We start from the raw sequence: 14,369 nt of genomic DNA, 5'->3' as shown, positions 1-14,369 counted from the left end.
GACTCTCATGTCATCAAATAAATATGCGTTGGCGTTAAACATAATACTAGCAAAAGATATTGTGGATGGACCCGTTAAAGAAGCAAGTGCCTTGCATCGTCCCAAGCGTCAGTTCGAACTGCGCAATTGATTCAAGGGATCAAATGTCTTCCGATCGCTAGTCGCTTGGACGTCCATGCTGACCTCGACGTCGCATCATTGTATGGCCTTTGTCCTTCGCCACAGTTGGCCCGGGAAACGGTTCCTCCTGCCCAATGTCTGATCCGCTCGTGTAAAAAATCTTGGGGCGGTAGCTCGGATCCTCTTCCATAACACTATCGACAATCAATTTGAAGGGTAAAATAACATATGTCAGTCTCCTGCAACTCCGAGTACATGACGAAATGGAAAAGGATGTAGTGCGCCAGTGCTGCACCTACCTAGAGTTTCGAAACTTTTCAATCAAGGCATTTCTTCCCTGGACGGTCGCGTAAGACAGGCTGCAGATTTTGTCCGAATTGAATCGATACCACTTCTTGCCAATGTGCGCCTTGATAAACGATTCCACGACACTAAATGTACAACGAATGGACTTGAGATCAGACACCATTGCATAGTCGCTTTGTCACTCTCAATCCCAATTGTAAAACATAGAATGATACTGTAGGAGCGGCGACGTACTCTGTGTTGACAAAGTTGATAAAGGCATAACCGACGTTGCATTTGTTTCTGAAGTCCATTCTGAGATATAAAAAATCGAATTTGCCAAAGTGGGTCTCATTGATGCACTCCAGGAGCATGGGCTGTATTTAAAAAGAACAGAAAAATACATATAATGTAAGTTAACCATGCTTTTTTCAGCTCGCACGACCAGCCGCAACTGCATCAATCATGAACATACTTGGGTGTACTTGTTAGGGATATTGCGGATCATAAACGTGGTTCGCTTGTCGTCGGCTACAAAAGGTAACATTATTCTGATTAAACCATAAAGCTCAGTATAAAATATGTCGCAAACTTGAGCGCTGTTATTCAGGATGACTTACGAGAAAGGGTTGCGAGGCTGATTGACTGGATATTTGCGCCGAACATGGCCGCGCCAGCATAACTTAAAGCCCGAGGGCTGTTTGGTCGAGTCTCTGGAGTAAAGACACGTCCTAGTACATTGTCTCGCGCCACAATGGCAGAAGGGGGTGACGGAATGCTGGCGATTGACGGGAGTACTTCGTCTGAGTGTCTGCATCCGGGGCTACCGCGAGGTGATTCTGGCTGCTGAAGCAGGCCTGGATCCGACAAGGGAGGAAACAATGGTGGCGATCCGCGACGCTGTGGCACAAACTCTGCGAGCGTGGGGTCTGCGGGAGAGGATGCAATAGCAGAGTCCGCTTGATGATGTGTGCTGGGGGACATAAGCCATCCTGAGGCCGTCATAAGTCTCTCCAGGGATGAGGGTGGATTGACTACTGCACTGTCCCTGTGGTTGCGCGAAGGTTGCTCGTAATACTGTGCACCACTTGCTGCTGTTGCTTTGTCATCACGGTAGAAAGACGCCTGGCAATAGATCTGCTTCTGCAATGGCCAAAAAGAAGGTTATAAGCAAAATATGTTTTGCGATAAAACATGACGCGGCGAAGTAAGGTTGTCATACTTGCCTTTCTATGAAGTGTTTCAAGGATTTCTTTGGCAACGGCGGCTCGTCGGGTGTCGTAATACTCCGCGAGAACAAGCTGAGGCCATCCGTTCAACTTCGCCTGGAACGACTTGATATCACCGTATGAACCCAGGAGGCGCTATTTGACGATAGATAAATAGAGTTGTTAGGCGATGATAGCTAGGATCCGATGCTTATATCAAGAGACGAACCATCAAACGTGTACCAAGAGATCATTGTCGCCCAACTTCGGGGCTGCCATAGATACAAGCAGAATGCCCGCATTGTCGTTCTTCGCGACATCCAGAGAAACCTAATTCAGCATGCATTGATGTTAGCAGGCTAATATGAATATATTAGTATGGCTGCTGAGAAAAGCAAAACTATCACTGACCTGGGCCATGGCTGCCTTCGAAACAAACTGGACGCTGATTGCGGAGGAATTAAAGGTCGCGTTCGAGTAAAGTAATCTGGAGGCAATCATTGCGTGTCGGATGTCAAAGAAATCGATAAAGATAACGCCATCTCTCTCCAGATACGCTGTGAATATTCCTTTAAGATCGCCGTATTTCTAATGGCGCGATGGAAAAGAAAAAAAAATAGTATACTCGGCACCGAACCTTGCAGATAACTCAAAGATAACCGCGCACCAATATCCAGTAAGTAGCATCTACCTTGAGTGCATCGCGTGCTGCCCATATGGACAAGTCTCGTGAGACGTTAGAGATCTTCAAATGGCGTGTAGAGGCTCCAGCGGTTCTCTCTGGAAACAGGTCAAGGCGCCGATCCCCTAGGGCGCTCGAGTGCAGCAATAGTCCAGGACCATAGTCGCTACGATCCAACTCGAAAAACGGCCCATGAGGTAAAGGTGCGAAACCGTGCTTCAGCGTTTGTTCAGCTGCTCCCACAGCTTGCTGCGGAGCTTCCGTCGAAGTCTCCCAGGGTGAGAACAGCTTCGAAGAAGAGCGTTGGACTGAACACTGAACCCCCGATGCGTGAGATGTTTTTGTGGGTTCATATTCGGCAGAAGATAGGCCTCTTGAAGTGGCGTTGGTCTGATTAGGTTCGAAAGGCGAGGATAATACCGCGCGTTTTGCGGTAGGTCGAGGCACAGCCTTTTGATCTCCTGTAGGAATGCCCACCTTAGAGGTAGGGTTCGGGTCAATGTTTTCTTTGCCGACGATATCCAAATCCTCCGGGCTGTAGTTACTATCCGGAGGCAAGCATTTTTCATCTCTGTTGAGATTGAGACCGAGATCAAGATCGAGACGTGGCGTCGCGGGCATGGCTTCTTCGAACAGCGAAAATGACTTATAAGGCTTCTCGTTAGAAACCGCCAAGTCCTTGGTGTTAGCTTGCTCTTGGCCCCTCGACAAACGGTGGCGGTTACCATATCCTAGCCAATCATACTTCTCATAATCCTAAAGAAAAAGAAGAAAACGAGGACTAATGAAAACCCCTTCGCGACCCAAAGTTACAATATCCAAGGACATTGCTACCTACTGTAAAGAATAAACTTTCGGCTCCCTGACTGGGCCTCCTTAGTTCCAGAACAGGTCGAGTCTTTGTCGATGCTGATGGACTGCCTGAGGCTTCGTTGTCTGCTTGAGGGCTCATTGCTGAACTGGCCACCTTGCGCAATGAAAGTTGGCTGAAGTCTTGCATCATATATTTTAGTACGACTGAGTCGAGCTCCTGGTCACCCAGTGTCATTGCCGTCGTGAGTATGAAGTAAGGAACTTGTTTGGAGATGAGAATTAAAGTAAGGGTAACAAGAACGCTACAGTGCTCAACAACGCTAACAGGCGAAAGAAACGTAGAGATGGGCAAGGAACAAGGAACGTATTAATGTAATAAGATTTTCAAGGCTGCCCAAAAGTGCCTCCGCTTTATAGGCAGTCAAAGCGGTGAGGCTCCTTGTGAGAATCCAAGGACCCGCACCCAGAGAGCAATGCGTCACAAGAGACACTCTTTTATATGACAAATAAGAGACCGGTTTATAATACTGGTTGGTAGCGGTCAAACGACGGAAGAAGAGAGCGGCAGCGGAAAATGAATGGGAAATGTCGCGCCACAAGGGAGAGACAAGAAAGCCGACTGATAGGGTAACTGGATGCTTTACCGAAAGCGTCAATATCACCGAAGTAAAACTGACGTGAGATGCCGCTCAAAGCCAAGGAAGGAGACGAGGGGCAGGCAAAACGCTGCGCGCGTAAAGTCGCTAAACGAAAACAGATGACGACCTAATGCAAGTTGGTGATGACACAGAGTAATTCTTAATACATCAGAAGATGCTTTTTAGTACTCTAATGCATACGAAGAACGAGTAGGAAGAGCAGGAATTGCTTCTAGTAATGTCAATAGGTGTGTGCCGTACCTGGATTACTTTGGGAAGTAGTTGTCCAACAATATCAGCACTCGATGGTTGACCTTTGGTACAGACATATAACCAAAGTTTTCAGGGATAAGGACGACCTAAGTCCTTGTGAGGTAGTTGGTTGAATATTGTAAAAGTGTGAGTTCGAGTTCGAAGTCAAATAGATACATGAGATACGTGTGATAAAGGTGAAAATTGGAAGTGGGGTAGTGACACAGAGGAAAGGAGGCTGGGCTCTTCATGGACTGCGGTGGCAAATGGCAAATACGTTCACACCAAGCATAAATGGGATCTGCGATGCCACGGGACTGGGAAGGCAGCATAAGATTAATGCAAATACAAAGGGGTTAGCGCTGGGAAAGTGGATAATGCTGCTTCCTGATTGGAAGAGAGGCCCCTCCCGATAATGGGAACCTTGCAACCAAGAAAGACAAATGAACCGCGCCTTTTTTCGACTGAGTTGAATGCGCCCTCCCACATGATCCCTCATCGACTCACAGTTGCCAGCTCGTGTACTTTTTCGGATCGATTAGACGGCGATTTATTTGAGAACCACAAAAGTTGGGTATAGGAGAAAAGTGGCGGTTAAGAACAGGATAAAACACAGTGGATGCTTTATGAAGTATCGTAGCATCCATGCTGCTGGAGGGGGAGACTGGAGCGTGGGGACAAAGAAAAGCGACACGATCTGTTTCCAAAAGACAATTAGGCACAGGTCTCAAAAAGTGGTGGCGTATGGGTACGGTATGGTCAAGAAAACAGAGAGTGATAGAGCAAGAGGCAGGAAAATGTCGAGCGGGGTGAGAATGCAGGATGGATGTGGGGAGAAGGCGAAAACAGACCGAGAAAGCAAGTGGATTGGTGGCAAAATGCTGCATTGGATGAAGAAAGGCACAGGCTCGACACATCGAGGAAGTTCAGAGAAACAAGAATGGTGCTTTATTCATGTGGAGAGAGTGAGGTGGGTGAGTATGTTCTCTTACCGCCAAGCAGGACCGAGACAAGTCGAGCCGAAGACGAGTTGGGGGGATAGCAGAGAAAAATGTAAGTGAGAGGAGGCGAGGAAGAGCGAAAGGAAGGAGGGGAAGGAGAGAAAGAAGAAAAGGACAAGAAGAGAGAGAGAAATTTCGGAGGATGGACCATTGGAAAAATGAGAGGTGCAGCCCCCGTATGATCGTATGTAGTCAGTATACGAAGTTTTAACAAAACAATGGGGATAACGTACAGCACGGTACTTTGCAGAGCATCACGAAGGGGCATGTACAAAGGTAGCTGGAGTGGAGTGGAGTCAAGCGCTGTGTACCAAAGAAATTTATTTGCCCTATTCTGCACATGAAGCACGGCAAGTGGCGGGAACGTCGCTGCGCGCATTGGCCACACACAGCCTTCAGGCGGAAAACATTGCGGTTCACACGTGATGATAACATTCAGGCACACATTGTTCAAATACGTTATATTCTGCAACTTTGGTAATAGCGCTGTGTTGAGAAATGGAAAGGACAAAAGGAAGGTCGATGCCTGGTTTAAAAAGGCATCCTCATTCGAAGAGATAGCATGAGAGGAATGAAGATCTCCGACCCTTTTTTGCACCCTTGCTAATAACGTAAAATGAAGGGTAATACGTGCGAGGAGGGTAATTCTGTGAGGTAATGAAGGTAGGGAATTTGTACATTTTTTAGACAAGACCGTCGTACAAGCTGAGAGCCTGGACAATAGTGGGATCCTTCATGGATCCCTCCTTGAACTCATCGAATGTCAATCTGCCGTCCTTGTCCTTATCCATCATCGAAAAGATCTTTGACACGCGTTTCTCCGGCGTATCCTCATCAGGAGGAAGTTTGACCATTGTTCCGACCATCTTGTAAATGGCGTCCACAATACTCAGCATCTCGTCGTATGTGATTGTCTGGTCGTTGTCAATATCATACAATTGGAAGGCCCCTAGTACAATAACAGCAAGCATAAAAAGAACGATGAGAAAGAGACCAAAAGAAAAGTGATATGACCCTAAGTTACACACACAACCTCAGCCTAGCCTTCAGTGGCCTGGCTTGGTATGGTAACACAGCTAAGCTCAATGTTTCGCTCATCATCCAGAGGTTTAGTGCTCCTGAAAAGTCGAGTTAGTTTCCTGTTTTTTTCATCCCTGTGCATAGTGAAAGTGTTGAGCCTGGAGGCTGGCCAAATATGAAAATGATGTCCTGCAAGCGTTCCTGATACTGCTGTTACAACTGACCACACCGCGTAGAAGATGACGACAGATATAAATGCCTCTTACATTGCAGTTTGTCCTCCAGGTCTCCGCGGGATGTCACAGACAAGGCGACGATGAACTCCTTGAACTCGATTTTTCCATTCTTGTTCGAATCAAAGACGTTGAAGACGTAGTCTGCAAACATCGATGGATCTCCAAAGGGGAAGAATTGTTTGTAGATTTTTTGAAACTCTGGTTTGTCGAGCTCTCCGCTAGGGCAATCCTTGATAAATCCCTTGTACCTAATCAATGCCAATAAAAAAGCACCAGTGGTTAAGCGATGCGAGACGTCGGCACAACAGGCATTAAGAGCAGCGACAATTGCCCCAATGTTGGTCCTGTTTGGCTCCGAGGTTCGCTGAGGGCAAAGATGGGACGTTTCATCATAACCAGTATTGCAGTAATGTCGTTCATCATCTGGATTATTGCTCGCCTAAATGTGAATCATCCGGTGCATAATCCTGTCGCTGCTGCCATAAACATCCCGGAAAGCATTGCCTTTTATCCCTCCTTTCCAAAGAGAGGCGGTGTCTCCAACCAGCTTTCTCCAGGAAGGTCGGTATTGGGCAAGTTCAGTTGAGATAGCTGGCCGAAACGAGGCTTTGCTGACACTGGTCGTCTGGGCCGAGTTGAATTCCTTTCTCTGGTTGTTCATGTGGACGTGGTCGCCCAAGTGTGGGGGCATTTCTTTATCTACCGCAGTAGCTCCACCACCAGGCGCCTTTAGCGAGATTAGTGCACTGCCATTACCATTGCTGGAGCTCCTTCTTGTCGACTGGAATCGCCAAGGGATGAAGCAATAAAAGGCATACGAGTTAGCGGCAGCGTTCCTTGGAGCAAGAAACAAAGAGCAAAGTCAAGAGTAACAGCAGATGACTTACAGCGGGTGCAACGTTGGAGGTCCTTGAGTTCCTCTGTGCTCAGCTTGGATTGCGATTTTCCCATGGTGTAATGAAGGTTAGAAGTGTGTGATGAGCGCGGGGGAGGGAGGGGAGGGGTATGTTGGCGAGGGAAAAAAAGAAAAGAAAAAGATTAAGATGTATTGATGTATTGTTTGGTGGATTGATGAGCGAAGATAAGAAGACTAGAAGGAAGGATGTCTTCGAAAGAAAAGAAAAAAAGAATGTCTGTCGTCCACGAGGAAAGGATTCGATGGATTCAATGGAAGGCGTCCTCCTTCCCTGTCCTCCTCCCTTCGCCACGAAACCGTCCAGGTCAAGACACCGTCACGTCAGCAACGGTCTCCCTCCTTTGCTTTCCGCATGATGATGCGCTTTTTTGCGTCCGTGTTTGGCTGCTTCTGCTTCTTCTTCTGCTTCTTCTGCTTCTTCTTCTTGCTCTTCTCCATCTTCTTTTTATCCTCCTGGTGAACGCGTCTATTCTACTGCCGTCAATTGCTAACCTCCTGTCGCATCCTGTCCTATAGACTGACCCCATGTCTACATATCCAATTGATTCAATTGACCCTTCAAACCGAGGTCTACTTGTCTATGCTGGAGAGAAGAATTATGTCTGAATTTGTATTATCTGCTTGGTATACCTTCAAGGCACGGACGGGTAGTCTACTAAAGCACAAAGTATCAAGCAGATTGCTGGCCCTCGTTTGTTCGGGCGGTTTTAAACTGGGCCAGGGACGCGCCTTTTATACTCTGCTGTCCCTCTCCATGCCAACAGACGGTTAGCAAGCAGTCCAAAGTTACTCTTCGCATAATAAATCCCGTATTCATTTCATTTCATTTCATTTCATTTCATGCTGTCCGAACATGCCGCTGAACACACCCTTGTTCGAATGTATTTTATCGTCTTTTGCTTCATACGCATTCTGACAGACATCAACCAGAGATACAAATAACCATGTAGCCATCAAATAAACATGCATTGGGTCTCTGACATCGTTCACGACATGTTTCTCCTCTCTATTGGTTTCAGATAAGCACCATGAGGACGACTTGTTTGGCATGCCGTAAGTATTTTCCCTTGTTTGCAGAATAGCCCTGGGATGCCAGAAGAAAATGTGGAGGTGGATCTCTCACCACTGAGGTTATCCCTGCTGTTGTTGTCGCTGCCCGTTGATTGTGTCGCGTGCTGGCGAAGCATTTAACCAATCTCTTGCACAGGATAGAGAGATTTGCCGGCCCCGTTATTAGCATCCACTATTTTGTCGGAATCTTCTTTCGTGTTCGTTTCTCCCATCCTCAGCTCGGTGCTCACACCTTATTCCAAGAAACCCCAGACGCCTCAACGCTGTTCATGTGTCCACCATGGGAAGCTGAGGCTGGATATCGTTTCATTGATTGATCAACATCGCTTGAGAATGGCGACTCTCCAGACCATTATGGCTCCAAAGGGAGTACGCGACATCCATTTCTCTAGCGCGCCTCCGCATCCTTGGCTCCTAATATCCTCCCTCTCAAGAAAGTTCGATCGTGCCACATTAAATTTCATTCTCACTTCTTGGGATCCTGGCTCCTGCCACCCAGGCGAGCACAATTGGATGTTCAGGAACGGATCAAGAAATGGTCTCAGTTCCACAGACTCGTGGAGTTGACCCCAAGTGGCCTACAAGGCAGTGTGCTCGGGAATCAAGGCAGAGTATATGTGCCGTGAATGACCCAAATAAGCGTACTTGTGCGTTCTGCTCCACAGTTGGGGAAGAGCGAAAGTGTTTTAGAGTCAATGGGGGTATCTGTAAACCTATCTGCCATATGAAGATGTTTCAATGGGAACCAGGATTCTCCACTGCCGTCCTAACACATGTCTTGAAGCATTGGAGCCTCACGCTTATCTTAAACACCGCTCACCTATCAACGCAGCGGACACCGATTCGCTGGCTTTTTACTTTGAAATTGCTTACACGGTCAGGCCTCCCCGCCCCAAGATACATTTGCGCACAGGAACGAAAGTATTCTTCTTACCCCGGAGGGAGAGCGTCCTGTGATTTTCTTATAAACGGATATTATTAGATAGTCAATTGGCACAAAATTACTGCACATGTGCACAACTCTTTGACCATCGATCGACCTCAAGGAGCCGATCACAGTAGATTCTTTTGCGCTTACTCCGTCCTCTTTTTTTTTTAGTTCTTGTCGTCTTAGCAGATTACCTTTTCGCCATCGCTTCACTATCATGTGCTATAGCTGACGATTGGCACCGAGCTAACCATATACCTGTCAACAACTCTGGTGACAAAGGCGGGTGGACACATGGGCCGGGATACTAACGATTGGTCAATCAATTAAAATGACCTGTTGTTGTTTGTTGATGAAGTTACTGTCCGGCGTCTTTCGAACCATGAATAATGATGCGATGAACCGTGCGAGCGTGAGAGAGAATTGAAATATTCGGAATGTTCATTGATGATACGTGCTTAGTAAAAAACGAGGTCAGCTTCTTGTAGAACAGCCCTTACTGCGCGCGTCAACAAACGACCGACAGCTCCACAACCCACTTCTGAATTATGAAAGAGCTGTACGCCTCACGTGAAACTTGACTGGCGAAACTTGACTGAGTATAGTTAAAAATCAGGAACCAGAATAAAATATGACAAACAGCTCGAGGGACAGAGGCGTCCTGCTAGTCTACTCACCAGAAAACGGGTATTTGTCGTCGGCAGCGATCCTTTTTGCTTAAGCTTCTTGGTTACAATTGCTATCAACTATAACTGCATAATAATCCAAGAAATGGATCCCGAGAGGAGCCGATAAATAGAGAAAAAGTTCGAAGAACGTCTATGTAGGGGGCTCTCATTGACATTTGACATTTGAAAGGGTGCCAACACCAAAAATCCCCTCTCCACTTGCACCCTATGTCGGTCGGCTCCGTATCGCCATGCTATATCCGTAGAAATCTTACCCAAGGAGTACAATAGCATGCTCCATCCTCGTTCAACAACTGTCAAGACCGTCGATTCCCTCTATCTGACGGATAATTTAGTCCAGCCGGAAATATGGTCCACCCCACCAACGCGCTTAAAAAAACTGCCTCTTGATAATCACAGGACAACGACATTTTAAAGGCATGTCTAATTCCTCGAGACGCCAGTTTATTGCATGCGGATGAAATTCAACCAGGAGCGGGAGAGGGCATAGTGCTGCGCTTGGTTGCCTGTACTGTGCTTTCCAATGCTGGAATGATGGCGACAGTTGCTGTGGGTTGTTTGTGTTTGGGTTGTGCTTGTGTTGGTTAGACTAGACTAGACAGACAGAAATGCACTCCCAATGGTCCAAGGTGCTCTTGATCCTGTTGTGGTGTTTGATGGCGTTCTTGTTCTTGGTGCTTGCTGGCGTTGTTTGTCTTTTGTGCTCCTGTGTTGTGTTTGTGCTTGCAAATGGTGTTAATAACTGTTCAGTGGGCTTGCTTTGTTGCATGCCAGCTTGCGTGTTCTTGCTTTTTTGTGCTTGCTCAGTGCTCTCAGATGCATCCACCATCTGCCTCCACTTTTGCCTGACAAGGTTGCTGCTCTCTCCACTTCTTCTCAGCCAAGTCCGTTCGTATTCATTTGCATTCATCGGCCAACCACGACTCGCGCATTTTTCTCCAGTGGGCTAGTGTAAACAATATGCCAATGCACTCAGGTAGAAGGGTACCAGCATGGTGGTACCTTGTGAAAAATAAAAAATTACTTGATTCTGCTAAGAAGGAAGGGGGAAGCACATGCTCCAACTCTAACTGATTCTGGTGCCTCATTCAGTTCAGCAAATGAAATAGAAACAGGCCGCAGAAACAACACCAACAACAAACAACACGACCGTTGGCACCATCACCACCGTCCCTAGCTGGTGCCCTCCCTCTATCCAATTGAACAACTCCACCTATATAAAAGCGTGCAGACTGACCCTCCCTTCGTTTCCTTTTTTTTTTTCCTTTTTCCTTTTCCCTTCTTCTTGCTCACTCGACTAGATCCTCTCTCTTCCCTGTCTCATCAAACTCATTCCTCCCGTTCCTCATTTCATCCCTCACCCTCTTCCACCACCTCTCCCCAGTGTTATCGTTCTTGCATAACACACCCTCCTAACCTCGTTCTTCTCACTCACATATACACACTCACACCCCATCATGACAAAGTGCCTCACTGTCGAAGTCGGCCCCTCGGACGTCGAGGGCGAGACCCGTATCCGCCGCTCGGTCCTCTCTGCTAAGCGTCTCATGTCCTCACCTACGGACGATGTCAAGACCCTGTACGACGTCTTAAACTACTCCGTCAAGGTCCGTCCTAACCTCAATGCGATCGGCTACCGCAAGGTTGTTAAGATTATCGAGGAGGAAAAGGAGATTACAAAGATCGTCGGTGGCGAGGAAGTCAAGGAGAAGAAGACCTGGAAATTCTTCAAGATGTCTGGCTACCACTGGTTGACCTACAAGGACGCCAAACAGGTCGTTGACAGCATCGGTTGCGGTCTGCGCAAGTTCGGACTCCAGCCCAAGGACAAGATTACCGTCTTTGGCTCTACAAGGTAACGTCATTGGAACTGGAAGGACGAGATTACGATAGAGGAAAAGGCGACGACGCAATGAACGCGAAGAAAAAAGGAAAGGGACTGCCGGAGATTTCCAATTTCTTGCATGAACGACGGATAAGATGCATGATCTCCTCCTGGCGCAGTTGCGGCTGGATGGGTTGAACGTGTAAACAGCGCTGGCTAAATAAAAAGAGGGAAAGTGAGATGGGGTTGTGGGGAGGGAGAGGGGTCAGGAGCGCGGAAACGCTTGCCTGCATGCATTTGGATTGGGAACCGAGGCGGCCCTTGAAACTAGTGGCGCTCACATCTCATACACTTGCGGGTGGGGAAGCGATTGACGGCATCCATCAACGGGTATCTTTCTCTGAGGTCAACAATTACTCACTAATTTCTGAATCTTTCTGTTGCTGTGAATAGTGCCAACTGGCTCTTGGTCGCCCATGGTGCCTTCACCCAGTCCATCACCATCGTCACTGCCTACGACACCCTTGGCGAGGATGGTCTTTTGCACTCGATGAACGAGGCCGAGGTCAGCACCGCCTACACTAACGCAGACTTGCTCAACACTCTTAAGAACGTCGCCGGCAAATGCCCCACATTGAAGAAGGTCATCTACGACGGCGAGGCCAAGCCCGCCGATGTCATTGCTCTTCAGGAGGCTCACCCCCACCTCGAGCTCATTACCCTCGAGGAGTTGAAGCAGCTCGGTGTCGACAACCCTATCGAGCCCACTCCTCCCGCTGCCAAGGACTACTGTTGTATCATGTACACCTCTGGATCAACCGGCAACCCCAAGGGAGTTTTGCTCACCCACGGAAACTTGGTCGCTGCCAGTACGTACTGCTTTGTGAATTCTATTTTGATTTTCGCTCCACAACCAGGTTTCTTTTAAACTGGCAACTAATTCATGGAAAATGTGTTTAACCCTGAACCTTCTTGGCTGCAACTAATAGTTGGCGGTGTGAACAAGATGTTGACCAAGTACGTCCACGAAGGAGATGTCTTGCTCGCCTACTTGCCTCTCGCTCACGTCCTCGAGTTCTTGGTCGAGAACGTCTGCTTGTTCTGGGGTGTCACTCTCGGCTACGGTACCGTCCGCACCTTGACCGATGCCTCCGTCCGCGAGTGCCAGGGTGACATCAAGGAGTTGCGTCCCACCTTGATGACCGGTGTCCCCGCTGTTTGGGAGACCATCCGCAAGGGAGTCTTGGCCCAGGTTGGTCAGGGCTCTCCTCTTGTCCAGAAGATCTTCCATGCTGCATTGAACGCCAAGGCCTGGTGCCTGGAACGCAAGTTGGGAGCCTTGACTGGAGTCTTTGATGCCGTCGTTTTCAATAAGGTCAAGCAGCAGACTGGAGGACGTCTTCGCTTCGCTCTTTCGGGAGGTGCTCCCATTTCTCATGAGACCCAGCGCTTCCTGTCCACAGCCTTGTGCCCCATTCTCCAGGGTTACGGTATGACTGAATCGTGCGGTATGTGCGCCATCCTGACGCCTGAAGTCTTCAACTACGGCCGCGTCGGATCTCCTGTCCCATGCACAGAAGTCAAGCTGGTTGATGTGCCTGATGCGGGATACTTCTCTACCGACTCCCCTAACCCCCGTGGAGAGGTTTGCATTCGTGGACCTTCCATCACAGCTGGATACTTCAAGAACCCCGAGGAAACCTCTGCTACCTTGACTGTTGACCGCTGGCTCAAGACTGGTGATATTGGAGAATGGCACCCCGATGGTACTATTTCGATTATCGATCGCAAGAAGAACTTGGTCAAGTTGTCGCACGGAGAGTACATCGCCTTGGAGAAGTTGGAGTCTGTTTACAAGAGCACAGCCTACTGCAACAACATCTGCGTCTACGCAGACTCGATGCAGTCCAAGCCCGTCGCTCTGATTGTCGCCAGCGAGCCCCGTATCCTCGAGTTGGCCAAGGCTAAGGGTATTGAGAGCAAGGACTTTGGTGTGCTCTGCCATGACAAGGTCATCGTCAAGGCTGTCCTCGATGCCTGCCTCGCCACCGCCAAGCGCGCTGGACTCAAGCCCGCCGAGATGCTTCAGGGCGTTTACTTGGAATCTGAGGAATGGACCGCCCAGGCTGGCCAGTTGACGGCTGCTCAGAAGCTGAAGCGCAAGGAGATTAACCAGGCCTACGTCTCTCAGATCAAGGCCCTCTACGGCAGCAACTAAAGCAAACCGTCGAGAGTCGAACGGAAAAGAGCCGTTGTTGTGGATGCAGCCGTGTCCATAACAGCTTGTATAATGAAACAACAAATCACCATCATCAATCGAACATTCGCCGGTCGACATCCATTTTTGCTTTTTTTTTTTCTCTTTCTTTTCTTTCTTTCTTTGTCCCTCTCACCATTAATTCTCTATACCCATTTCCTACACCAAACTCGACCAGCTCGACCGCAATTGTATGTTTTTTCTTCTTAGGAAGATGAACGAACCAATATGAAACTGCCTTTAAAATAAATCCTTTTCTGATTGCAAAATATATGATGCTCTTTGGTCTCTTTATTAATAGTCTAGCATGCTTTGTTCAATGAGTGTCAGTCATTACAGGGAGGTTTTGATTTCTTTTGGCGGATCTGAAAAAGACCATGTGGCAAATGGCTTCACTTTTCGATATCTCCCCATGTCAATGAAAATTC

At 48.0% G+C, this 14,369-nt stretch overlaps 4 protein-coding genes across 4 annotated transcripts; 2 read left to right on the top strand and 2 right to left on the bottom strand.

Annotated features, from left to right (window-relative positions):
- Window positions 1-75: 75 nt before the first annotated feature.
- BC939DRAFT_156472 (RNA recognition motif 2-domain-containing protein) lies at window positions 76-3,659 on the bottom strand. The gene is made up of 10 exons (XM_051550256.1): window positions 3,134-3,659; window positions 2,305-3,051; window positions 2,025-2,201; window positions 1,857-1,943; window positions 1,632-1,769; window positions 1,026-1,548; window positions 881-936; window positions 661-782; window positions 420-551; window positions 76-314 (listed from the first exon to the last, which is right to left on the bottom strand). Exons 1-10 carry the CDS (start codon window positions 3,341-3,343, stop codon window positions 158-160), a joined length of 2,349 nt encoding a protein of 782 aa, XP_051412414.1. The 5' UTR covers window positions 3,344-3,659; the 3' UTR covers window positions 76-157.
- A 2,023-nt stretch (window positions 3,660-5,682) lies between these two features.
- On the bottom strand, window positions 5,683-7,206 carry BC939DRAFT_397037 (calcium-binding protein NCS-1; the record flags this gene model as incomplete). Its single annotated transcript, XM_051552330.1, has 4 exons — window positions 5,683-5,948; window positions 6,286-6,503; window positions 7,012-7,036; window positions 7,143-7,206. The coding sequence occupies 4 exons, from the start codon at window positions 7,204-7,206 to the stop codon at window positions 5,683-5,685; spliced, it is 573 nt and encodes a 190-aa protein (XP_051412413.1).
- Window positions 7,207-10,257: 3,051 nt separating this feature from the next.
- BC939DRAFT_451015 (uncharacterized protein) lies at window positions 10,258-11,168 on the top strand. Its single transcript, XM_051555600.1, has one exon. The coding sequence runs from the start codon at window positions 10,468-10,470 to the stop codon at window positions 10,807-10,809; it is 342 nt and encodes a 113-aa protein (XP_051412412.1). The 5' UTR covers window positions 10,258-10,467; the 3' UTR covers window positions 10,810-11,168.
- Window positions 11,112-14,105, top strand: BC939DRAFT_451013 (uncharacterized protein). The gene is made up of 3 exons (XM_051555599.1): window positions 11,112-11,714; window positions 12,138-12,553; window positions 12,674-14,105. Exons 1-3 carry the CDS (start codon window positions 11,317-11,319, stop codon window positions 13,900-13,902), a joined length of 2,043 nt encoding a protein of 680 aa, XP_051412411.1. The 5' UTR covers window positions 11,112-11,316; the 3' UTR covers window positions 13,903-14,105.
- The last annotated feature ends 264 nt before the right edge of the window (window positions 14,106-14,369 follow it).

This window comes from Gamsiella multidivaricata, assembly GCF_025024155.1.
Source record: "Gamsiella multidivaricata strain RSA 2152 chromosome Unknown BC939scaffold_31, whole genome shotgun sequence".
Taxonomy (NCBI): Eukaryota; Fungi; Mortierellomycota; class Mortierellomycetes; order Mortierellales; family Mortierellaceae; genus Gamsiella; species Gamsiella multidivaricata.
The sequence above is the reverse complement of the archived record's forward strand: the minus strand, read 5'-3'. Positions and strand labels throughout refer to the sequence as shown.

Excerpts from the sequence above, each read along its gene's own strand:
- BC939DRAFT_451015 (XM_051555600.1), top strand. The coding sequence starts at position 10,468 with ATGCACTCCCAATGGTCCAAGGTGCTCTTGATCCTGTTGTGGTGTTTG.
- BC939DRAFT_156472 (XM_051550256.1), bottom strand. The coding sequence starts at position 3,343 with ATGACACTGGGTGACCAGGAGCTCGACTCAGTCGTACTAAAATATATG. Across the intron at positions 937-1,025 it reads CAGCCTCGCAACCCTTTCTC|CCGACGACAAGCGAACCACG; the intron begins GTAAGTCATCCT and ends TACCTTTTGTAG. Across the intron at positions 783-880 it reads TCCCTAACAAGTACACCCAA|CCCATGCTCCTGGAGTGCAT; the intron begins GTATGTTCATGA and ends TTTTAAATACAG.
- BC939DRAFT_451013 (XM_051555599.1), top strand. The coding sequence starts at position 11,317 with ATGACAAAGTGCCTCACTGTCGAAGTCGGCCCCTCGGACGTCGAGGGC. Across the intron at positions 11,715-12,137 it reads ACCGTCTTTGGCTCTACAAG|TGCCAACTGGCTCTTGGTCG; the intron begins GTAACGTCATTG and ends TGCTGTGAATAG. Across the intron at positions 12,554-12,673 it reads CGGAAACTTGGTCGCTGCCA|TTGGCGGTGTGAACAAGATG; the intron begins GTACGTACTGCT and ends TGCAACTAATAG.